Source organism: Hyalella azteca, unplaced genomic scaffold, assembly GCF_000764305.2.
Source record: "Hyalella azteca isolate HAZT.00-mixed unplaced genomic scaffold, Hazt_2.0.2 contig3122, whole genome shotgun sequence".
Taxonomy (NCBI): domain Eukaryota; kingdom Metazoa; phylum Arthropoda; class Malacostraca; order Amphipoda; family Hyalellidae; genus Hyalella; species Hyalella azteca.
Genome location: NW_025933375.1, coordinates 279,326 through 290,447, shown reverse-complemented (window position 1 = coordinate 290,447; position 11,122 = coordinate 279,326). Strand labels below are relative to the sequence as shown.

Below are 11,122 nucleotides of genomic sequence, written 5' to 3'. Positions count from 1 at the left end.
CAATTTCCATAAGATTGAACATGGAAGTATATACCAAGGAGCATTTACGTTATATAATGCGTCGTTTGACGATACATTGCTATATTACTTGAATCACGAATTTGACATGTACTACGTAATATTGCTCAATGGCAAGACGTCGTAGAGCCTTGGAATGTTACGATATCGTGCGAGGGAATTGTTGGAATCGGTGAAGAGCGACGCACACGCGGGCAAATCGAGAAGAATTTCACTACTGTTGCTGAGGGCGAGGACTGTGGGTGTCTTAGCAAGGCTAGGGGCTGTACAATACGCAGCCGATGTGTATATAAGCAACCAAAAGTGTCGCGGATCTTTTTTTAATACTTGCCCCGCGTGAACCATCTGCAGTTCTGCGCGCTTGGTTGTCGGCTATCGCAGTGGTTTGGCGGCTTCGAGAAACGAAGGCCACGAGAATAAAATTGATTTATAAAAGTACTTCATTGTATGACTATCACTATCTAGAAGTTAGATCTGCGTGGAGTTCGTGATTCGGCCATCTTTGTATGTGTGGTCACAGTGAAGCCATTCAAGTTACAGACGCGGCGTAAGTATCGTCCGAGGGTAAGGCCGCCAGCAGCAGCGGCATGACTCCCACCAAAGAAACACCCTATATAAATGTAAGCAAGAGAACAACCATTCCGAAGTATGGCCGTTACTAACTCAACGGCCAGACATCATTTGAAGCGGCAAGACGAGATTTCAGCAGCCGAGAAAGCAAAGTTTACGAGTGACAGCAACGGTGACGCTGCGGACTATCGCCGCGATGCAGCTGGACTATCGCCACGATACAGCTGCTTGTTAGTTGTTACATTACGGCTTTGAACTATGATGCCAGATAAGGGTAGCAAGGTAGTTGTTCAACTTCAAGGGATCAGCGTCCGGTAACGTGAATCAGTTAGAATTTTATTTGAAGTAAGGGACAGAACTCTCTATTTAGGAATAATAAGACAAGTTTATAGGATATGCAATAATCCTGCACCTATCGTGGGTGTTATGTTCCAAACCTCGGCCGCGATAGGTTAAATCTGCGATGGAAAATTAATCGACTGAGAGTACTTATTTGAGTATTTATATTAAAATAATATGAAAAATTGCCATTGATTTTAAGTGTTTACAAACACTTCCTCTTTAAATCTGCCGATCGACTTAATTCCTCAGAAACCTGCGAACCAGCGAAGATCCACGAATTTAGTTTAGTCATTGATTCGAAAAACATTGATTACAAAACCTGGTCAATGTTTACGGTTCTAGTTCCTCATAGTTACTTTATCATGTTCGCAGGGCAAAATTTGTTGCTAGACTCACTAAAAGTTTAAATATTATTCCGATTTACCGTGCTGCAGCTGGAGGGAGTGAGTAGACACGCACACGGCGATACACGTTTGTATTGCCGGGCGCTTTCATGCGTAGTACTAGTGATGATCAGATGTCGAACAGCGAACGTTTCTCATTCCAATCGTGTAATCTTGGTGGGAAAAGTGAACTTGTGAAGTATTTGATTTAAAAATGATAGATTTTTAAAGTTAAAAAACGACACTGACATCGGCACTGAGCGAATAGTCGGCATGGCGCCGGGCGCCCTGATGCCGGTATTCTAGCACACTCAGTTGAGCTTCAAAGATTTTGGCGCTGACAGTAATGAAAATTTGTAACTTGAGGTAAATGTTAGCATGAGCGTGTTATTTTAGCTGCTCGTGTCCACATAATTCAGATCTAATTTCTAATTTATCGAGAAAGCTGGGCTCATTTGTGGAAATGCAAGTCCAGTCAACAGTGTGACTGCATAGTTGGGATTAGTCTTCATCAGTCACAATCAGGTTCAAGAGATACACGTACAAACAAGGATACAAATCGTAGTCGTACAAGGATACAAGAAACCAAGTTGCTCGTTTTCCGTGATTATGTGTTTTTTTCGTTGCATCATCGGGTTTGGTACAGGAATGGAATCGAAATGTTATGAATTGGGTTATTTTAGAATAATTTCAACTTATTAGAGGATAAATTTCGAATTTGCCATTGAACGTTATGAACCTTTGCCGATTGCAGCCGGTAAAACGAATTTGCCATTGCAATGTTATGACGGTCACAAATTCCAACTGGAATTTTGACGGTAGCAATTGAACTACGCTTCTTTAAAACCACTGTAGGCAGAATTTTAGACTCTTGCAAAACAGTTCGATAGACGGTACACACAAGTGACGTGTCGTGATATAACGACTCGTTTGCAAATTACACTGGATGTAAATGCTCGCAGGTCTCGTCTCGCTCTGAATTGCATTACCGCGAACAAGTAATTATAATTTATGTACTTCGTACCTGCGAACACAGGAATTAGCTACCATATTAAATCTGTGCCGTGTTGAAATGGTTAGAATTGAGCCCTGTAGGTACACTAGGCTGTTGTTTGCAAATATTTTGGGAGAACGTTGAGGACTGACTTAAGTGGTTATTGCGGAAGAATTCTTAACGGTAATGCGATTGTTTGGTGCTGGCGAATTTGAGAGAAGGCTCAATTCTGGTTGAGGTTGGAGAATGTTTTGCTCTGCCGTATGTGTGAAATGTTTGGTACCCGCAATAGGTAGAAGTGCTTGGTACGGGTGAATGGGGTAGAATTTTTCGTACACGGATAATGTGAGATTATATTGAGCGCTGTAGAATATTGGAGAATGTTGATTGTTGAGTGCCAGGGCCCCATACACCATTGAGTCCGACTAGCGAGTCCAACTCGGCTAACCTCAAAACCCCCCAAATATGGCGACAAACGAACCGAGGAGGGAAAAATAAAGGCGAGCCGAGCCACGGCTTCCACTGCTTGCTGTGGGGCTCGGGCCGGCCAGCGTTGCCAGATGGTATATTTCTATACCAGATTTCACAAATCTGGTATTTTCATGTGTCTGCTATGAATATTTCAGATCTGGTATATTTGCCTAAATCTGACATTTTTCTGGTAATTTCTGACTAACTGCAAATTTACTGCCTTTAAGTTCCACCTCTGAAGTTTGAACTTCCTCCAGCATAGGCGTGGATTATATAGATTACCTTCAGAGCGGTGCGACTAGAGGTTTCCCAAAAGTGTCAATGTAATCAAACACAGGAAAAGAAAAGTGTCAAAATGTTCCAAACGGAGGGAAAAAATATAATGTGTTAAATTTGGCTAATTATCGTCATGCCAGATAAATGCACATTACATAAGATATATATTTTTCTTTTTCTAACCGTTTCTGACGAATAATTTCATTAAATTGGGAGGTATTAGTCTGTTTTTGAACAATAGAATTTCTGGTATTTTGAGCTAGGCAATCTAGTATTCCCACCAAGAAAAAAGCTGGCAACACTGGGCTCGGGCGCTAACTGCGGCATAATAAAGCAACACTGGTCAACTGTCGAGGAGCCTTAGTCACTTCTCAGCCATACGCGTGTAAATACATGTCCGTCTTTCTAGCTATTAGATCTTGCATCAGCGTGTAAATTGTAAAATTCGGGATGGCTTTGCTTTTAGGTTGTCAAGTAGGAAAGTACGGTATAATTGTGAGGTAAATGCGTAGGTCTTCATCGTACAAAGCGAGTCAAACAATAGTGTACGCTTAATCCTTTTAAGAACCTAAAAAAACCCGTAACTTCACTGGAATGGCCGCTCCCGTCAGAACGTGAGGACGGTAGCTCAGTTTTTCGTTGCCTGCATCCAGCTTTACTTTACGACTCCTGCAACGTGGAGAAGGCCATTCAGAGCAGTAACCCTTCAGTCAAGTTACCTGAAAAACGCAGAAGCTCCTCTCAACCGTTACATTATAGCCTTGCAGTGTTCTAGTATAACTATCAGTTACTACGTTGCACGTGGACATATTTACAAGAGTCGCGCATATTGATTACTGAGCTGTCAGTTCTCGCTTCAGCCTAGCTAGTGATGAATATTAAGGGAATATTGTTAATACGTCCAATATTAAGGATGAAGTGAACATAAACGAGGGAATTGAAGTTGGATCATCACTGCCGTGCTGTGAGGCACTGTCCTGACTAATTGTGCGAATCCTGGATAGCTTGCGTTCCGGTGCAGTGAAGAACTTTACATTTCCGAGTGATTTCAGTCTTCGTAGCTTACGAACTTTGCAGGACTTGAAAGACTGGCGACAATCATGTACACGTGCCGGGCTTTACTTCGCCTGAAGGGAGAAACTTAGGAAGCGGCGCCCGTTTCTCGGAGCAACGCTAGGAGATGATTTCGGACAACAGAAAGTGCATACTCTCGCTGGCGATTAGAGAACAAAATCTACATCGGGATGAATATATCACAGTTTTCATCTTTCATCACTAGAACTTATTCTTAATTTTGATAATTTGCCTTTAGCCTGGGCTGAGCGTGGCGCTCAGCTTTTGCTGGTTTTACTAGTTTTATTTGGACTTGCAGGTTTAATCTGATGAATAAACGTGGACCTCTAGGAAGTGAATGATATCCTACAGAATCATTAGCTGATCCTCTCGCCAAATGAGGACACCTGCAGTGTAGATGAACATCATTGGGACAATGTTTGCCTTAGACTTATTTATAAATGTTCCCTCCTAGTCACTTTGTGAGTTTGTCTCTTTGAGGTGATGACCCTAATTCGTTCCTATGGCTCCGTCAATTCCTAGTTATAGAAGCTCTTCCTCCGCTTCTGTCACTGCAGCTGGAAATAATAACGGCAGATGCTCGAACATTGCAGGAAGAAGAACTATTGTCCCGAGGACTCTTTCGTTACCAGCTTCTGCGTGTATGACGTCCCGAAATTTTTCAGATTAATCCATGAGTGCCGTTAATAGTAATTTTCTCATCAACGCCGAAGTTATTACTGTATTTTCACATCCGGTCGAAATGAGGGCGGGCACTTCACTGCCAAAGACGATGAGCTTAATGCTAAATTCGTTAGCTGGCAGAGAGCTTGCGCGAATCTCTTCTATTCTGTTTTACGCTTCCAAGTCGATGCTGTGCACTACATTGCGTTCGCGGAACTCTACAAGTTCTTGATGCATGCTTTCGTGTCGCTGACGAATTTTTCTTTTCAACTTTTTGCCTCTAGCTTTTACTTTTGACGCCGATTTTTGTAACGTATGCTAAATCTGCACGGTTTGTTTTGTAAGCTTCCCGCATCGTCCTTGAATAAATCAAATTTCTTGTCCAGACTTTCGTGGACTGTATAAAGGTTGATGTTGTGGCAAGTCTAATAAATGAAATTGGTGCCCAAAATAAGTGGGTACGTAATGCCATCAACGATGAAGCACTCAAACACGAAGTTCATTTCTTCTACTCTTGCTGGTACTAATGGAATGTAGCCAATTTCTTTTAGTTCGCCACCCTCGCTGCCAATGCGCTTTGTAGGCTTCCTGAAGCGGATCAGATGGCGTATTCCACAAAGTTCCACAGTCTTGAGGGACATACAGGACACGGGGCTACTCGAGTCAAGGAGAGTATCGACCTGCACGTCGTTGATCTCACTCCCTGACATTCGAAGTGGGTCTAGCAGTTCGTATGGGCCCATCAAGCTATAGCGCAAACGTCTCACTTCTTCAAATTTCCGTCGACTTTTCACAATGCGCTTCATTTCCTCTGTTGCTTCTACGACCGCTGCTTGGCCCTGTTCAATTTCGTCGCTCGGCATTTTGGAACAAGTTGCGAAAATTTTTCAGAACAAAATCGGGCGGGAAGGTTATATGTACAGGCCGTAACCATGATACTTCAAGTGGAAATATTATCAACAATTTATTGCGTGTGCGAAATTATAGTTATGATTGAAATTTCGTCCGTTCATTATTTAACTTTGGGTAACATTCCGACGCCATAACTGTGACTCTAATGCACCGCCGTAAACACTGTACGATGCAAGTAATGGCAAGTAATGCACGCAATACGAGAACTTCATCTCTTGTATCTTTATCTGTTCGCTAGTTTCTAGCCGTTATTTGCTCATTCATGACAATCATCGAAGAAATATGGCCGTATCCTGTATTAAATCCTAACGATTTTCATCGTTATGCTGGCGCTCATGCGGCTACTGAGCAAATATACAAGTGCATTCAAATCTAATCGAATTAATTAAAATTTGCCTTGGCGAACATTGCGCCCCATGAGTCGTAAAATCAACCCTCGAGTGCGATTTTTACAGCCTCTATTCAGTAACTGTTATCGCAACCCGCGATATGCCAATGCTCGCCCCCTTGTATTTACAGTCAGTACTGAGAGCCGCGACTGGCTTCGTGGCTTGCAGTTTGTTCGAACAAACCATTAGTCTTTGACGGGTAAAAATCTCCTAGAAGAACTGAATTTATTCGAAATTCGTTAGCTGGCAGAGAGCTTATAGCGGGATATATTGGTACCGATATAAGCTAAGGGACTGCGAATAGGGAAACGTACGTGTAATTAACCATGCGGATGTTGTGAACAATGTATTTGTGAGGTATGTTTTTACACGAACTCGGATTCAGTTTTGAACAAGAAAAGTGAACTGTTAGCTGTGATCGCAAACGAGTGTATAGACATTATTTGTATTACAGAAACAATCCCTAAAAATCACGGGGGGAAAATTGTACCTGTTGAATTTCAGCTGCCAGGTTTTGATTGTATTCATAACTTAAATGAAGAGCAGTGCAGTAGAGGTGTAGCTCTGTGGGTTAGAACCTCATTTGGGGCCCAGCAAGTTGAGTTATCTGCAGAGCATCAATCAGTGTGGTGCGAACTTACTCTAAAAGGCAAAGATAGCCTTCTCATAGGGGTAATTTACAGATCACCTATCAGCTCCTTTGATAACAATAAAGTACTAAACAGCCTTTTACCGAGCATGTCATTCAGCAGGTCGCATACGTTGGTCGTTGGTGACTTCAACCATCCAGAAATAGACTGGGCAGATGAATCTTCTCCAAGAGATGGGAATCACCCAGCATCCGTGTTCTTGGAGTCTATGCGAGACTCATTTTTAATCCAGAACATCACCAAGTCAACCCATTTTAGGGGTAAACAGACCCCAAATATTCTAGATCTTGTGTTTACTAGTGAAGAATCAATGATAGATGAGCTTCGCCACGAGGCTCCGTTGGGCAAAAGCTATAGTCACACACAGTGTCGGAATATAGGGATTTGGTAGGTTTGCATTCTAAAGGCTTTTAAATAAATATGGCAACATTTTGTGATGTTTCATTGTTGCCGACTCGTAGTGCGGTGTTTTGAGAGTCACGTAAAGCAAACAGAACTTGAGTAACGCATACAGTTATTTTTTTATAGTTTTTCCATTTCTCGATGCGTCCTTAATGTGATGGAATATACCGTGTTTACCCTACAAAAGTTGATGATTGACCTTGCTTTACTAAATAGTTAATAGTGATTGACTGTTTGTGTAGAGGGAATATTATGGTTTGACACTTTTAAATAAGTCTATGAATATAGCTATATTAGGAATCCTTCAAGTATACTTGTATTTGCTGATTTTAAGTGGTAAATAAATTAATAGCTAGATGATTAATTTAAGAGATGGTTTTGGACACATAAAAACTAATTCCAACACAGCTCGGAATTAGACACACACAGCTCATTCCAAGCTGTGTCTGATAGTGTGTCGCATTCTGACACAGCTCACACAGGGTGTCTGAATTCCAACACAAGGGTGTTGGAATTACAAATTACAATTTTGAAGCGCTGTCAGAATTAGTTTCACAATATGCCGCATTTAGTCACACACAGGCCAGAATTCAGTGATTTTTTAGATTTGAATTCTAAAGGCTTTTAAATCAATATGGAAACAGTTTGTGACATTTCATTGTTGCTGGCGTGTAGTGTGGTGTTTTAAGAGTGACGTAAACCAATCAGAACTAGAGTTGCACATACGGTGATCTATTTATATCCATTTATTTCTTGCTACGTCCTTAAAGTGTTGGAATACAGGGAAGGAAAACGTCTACTCTGTGAGCCGCGACTGAATTTTTTGAGCCACGAACTAACAAATTTTCAAGCCGTAAGCCTATTTCTCAAGCCTTGGGAAGCCATTCTTGAACCACAAAGTTGTAAACTCTTGGCAACAACGGCATGCGCGCAGATCATGAATAAGCTCAAATTTTGCCCTAGAAGTAGCAGTTAAACATTATTCCCTACATGTTGGAATTCCAGGGGGGTTTTAAAATACCAATGGAATGACCATTGCTTAGCCCAGTGGTTCCCAAAGTGGGCAATATCGCCCCCCTAGGGGCGGTGGAAAGATTTTGGGGGCGGTAAAGAAGAAAAGGGCGATCGGGGGGCGATAAGGGGGCAGCAGTCCGAAGTCGAAGTTTGAACGTTTGTTTGACGATTTGTACACTACACGTGCAGCTCATGACTCCCAGCGATGTTTTTTTTTATCTAGATCTCTTTTTAGCGCATTTTCTCATTAATACATTAATATTTTCATTTTCTCATATACATTAATTACCGTATTATTGCTGTGCAATTATCGTAATATTGACGCGAAATTACCATATCCATGAAGATGCCATTGAGCATTTACAACAACCTTGTCCACTGCAAGCTTCATATCAGCAGCCTCATAGCATTTTTTTGTATCTGTAAGCTTACAGGACAGCTCGTAATTTCACATCATTTTAATTGGGTTAAGTGAATTTACTATAGTAAAAAAGATCGTGCAAACATACCTGAAACAGGAAGAAATGTTTCAGTGACAACCAACGTATCTTTTGGAGAAATAAATCATAGTTTAGGTCAATTACTTTTCATTCTATGATGCCTGGTGCACAATTCTATACATGACATGCTATGCACAATTTTGTGATGACCGATGATGCACTAATTTTTTTATAAGTAGAATTATTTTTGCTGAGCATCAATAATGTGTATTTGTTTTTAATCTAATCAAATTCACCTAACTGATTTTAAAGTTTTAACCTCCAACATGTCTCTCAACAGATAAAATGGGAAGCTGTTTTTCGTGCACCCGTAATCCTGACCCTACAGACGAAGATGGACAATTTGAAGAAGATGGACAATTTGAAGAAGATGGACATCCATCTGAAGAAGATGGACGATTTGTCTGCGAAAATTGCGGAAAACGCTTGAAGTATAAGTAAGCATACAGTTAAACTTTTGAATGTTGGAAATTATGTTTTATTTTGTGCAGTTACAAATTATTTACTGTTTACACTTACAAGTATTTTCTCCATGTGCAGGCGGAACTTAAAAAGGCATCTGAATACGGTCCATTCTGATGAAAGGCCATACCTCTGCCCTGAATGTCGCGCATGTTATCAACGTGGCGACCACCTCAACCGCCACATGAAGAACTGGCACCCTCCAAGCTCATCTGAAGCCCAGGTTGAGCAACAAATATGAAGGCCATTTCTCCAACTCTTCCTGAACTTAGTGACGAAGATAAGACCCACGCCGACGTTCGCAGAATAAGGAATGCAGTGGTGGCAGACAAGGAGGCAGAAAGCTGCAAAATGTTTGATTATTTCGATACGGCATTAGATGACAGTTTACTTACCATTTTCAATATACCGGAATCTGGTAAAGGTAAAGGTAAAGACGTTGTACAACTTGAGAGAAATGTGCGAGCTAGCACCCCGAAAGGAAGTGAAATTAGCCATCAAAATTCAACCAGACTTCACGTGTCATCTGACGAAAGTTGTAGGAGCAATGACGTCACTACTGAACAATCGATGGTGGTGCCTCAACACGCAGGTGACGTATCAATTGCCCCATCGTCAGGAGATAACAGCAACATTTCTGCTGCACAGTCGATGATGCCTCAACGCGAGGCTGAAGTATCAATTGCCCCATCGTCAGGAGATGACAGCAGCACTTTTGCTGCACAGTCGACGGTGGTGCCTCAAGACGTAGCTGACGTATCAATTGCCCCATCGTCAGATGACAGCAGCACTTCTTCTGCACAGTCGATGGTGCCTCAACACGTAGCTGACGTATCAATTGCCCCATCGTCAGGAGATAACAGCAGCATTTCTGCTGTACAGTCGATGGTGGTGCCTCAAGGCGAAGCTGAAGTATCAATTGCCCCATCGTCAGGAGATGACAGCAGCGCTTCTACTGCTGCACATTCGATGCTGCCTCAACGCGAAGCTGACGTATCAATTGCCCCATCGTCAGGAGATGACAGCAGCACTTCTGCAGCTGCTGAGTCGATGGCGGCTCAAGACGATAACAATTCAACTAATGCTGCAGCTGAAGTATCAATTGCAGCATCGTCAGCAGATGATGATGCTGCTGCAGCACTTCAGCAGCCAGCTCAAGACGACACTTCATCGGGAGTTGAGCATGAAGAGTTTGCTGAAATACCGGTTGTTGCATCCTCCTCGCAAGCAGCTGAAGGAGCTGCACCTGATCACGTGAAACCATGTTCAAATATACTGTTAAAAGCTGCAAAGAAGTGCCTCAGAAAATATATCAAGGAGTTCAAAGAAGCTGTTGGAAGGCACGCACTTCTCATACAGCGCAATGATGAACCTTTTCAAGCAGCTACTTTTCATAATTATGATTTAAAATTAACTGCCAAAGTACTTAATTACTCTGTAAAGGTTAAAGTTGTAACGTTAAAATACTAAATTTTGTTTCCATTTGTTCATTTCAGTCAATTTCTGTTCATTTTTGCAATTTCCAATTGCTTTTGTTACTTTATCATTATGAATTACTTGCCAATTCATACTTTTCAGTTGTAATCTCAATTGTCTAATGTCTGGAATTGAAATGGAAGTGATTTAGATTAAAGTTATGATTATGAATTAATTGCCAATTTATACTTTCCAGTTGTCATCTCAATAGTCAAATTTTCAGAATGTAATGGATATGATTTAGATAAGCGTTATGATTATGAATTAATTGCCAATTCATACTTTTCAACTGTAATCTCAATTGTCTAATGTCTAGAATTGAAATGGAAGTGATTTAGATTAAAGTTATAATTATGAATTAATTGCCAATTCATACTTTTCAGTTATCTCAATTGTCAAATTTTCAGAATGTAAATGGAAGTGATTTAAATAAACGTTTTTGCCTTAAAATTGTTTACATATACCTTCAGAGTGAAAATATATCAAACAGTTGTAAATATTTTCCGAGTGTCTGAATTTGGCAGCA

The 11,122-nt window shown here is 41.1% G+C and overlaps 1 protein-coding gene across 1 annotated transcript; it reads left to right on the top strand.

Moving 5' to 3' along the window:
- Positions 1–8,946: 8,946 nt before the first annotated feature.
- Positions 8,947–10,610, top strand: LOC125179607 (polysialoglycoprotein-like). Its single transcript, XM_047885794.1, has 2 exons — positions 8,947–9,095; positions 9,199–10,610. Exon 2 carries the CDS (start codon positions 9,358–9,360, stop codon positions 10,588–10,590), a length of 1,233 nt encoding a protein of 410 aa, XP_047741750.1. The 5' UTR covers positions 8,947–9,095; positions 9,199–9,357; the 3' UTR covers positions 10,591–10,610.
- The last annotated feature ends 512 nt before the right edge of the window (positions 10,611–11,122 follow it).

What these genes read in the sequence shown, in the direction of transcription:
- LOC125179607 (XM_047885794.1), top strand. Translation starts at nt 9,358, where the DNA reads ATGAAGGCCATTTCTCCAACTCTTCCTGAACTTAGTGACGAAGATAAG.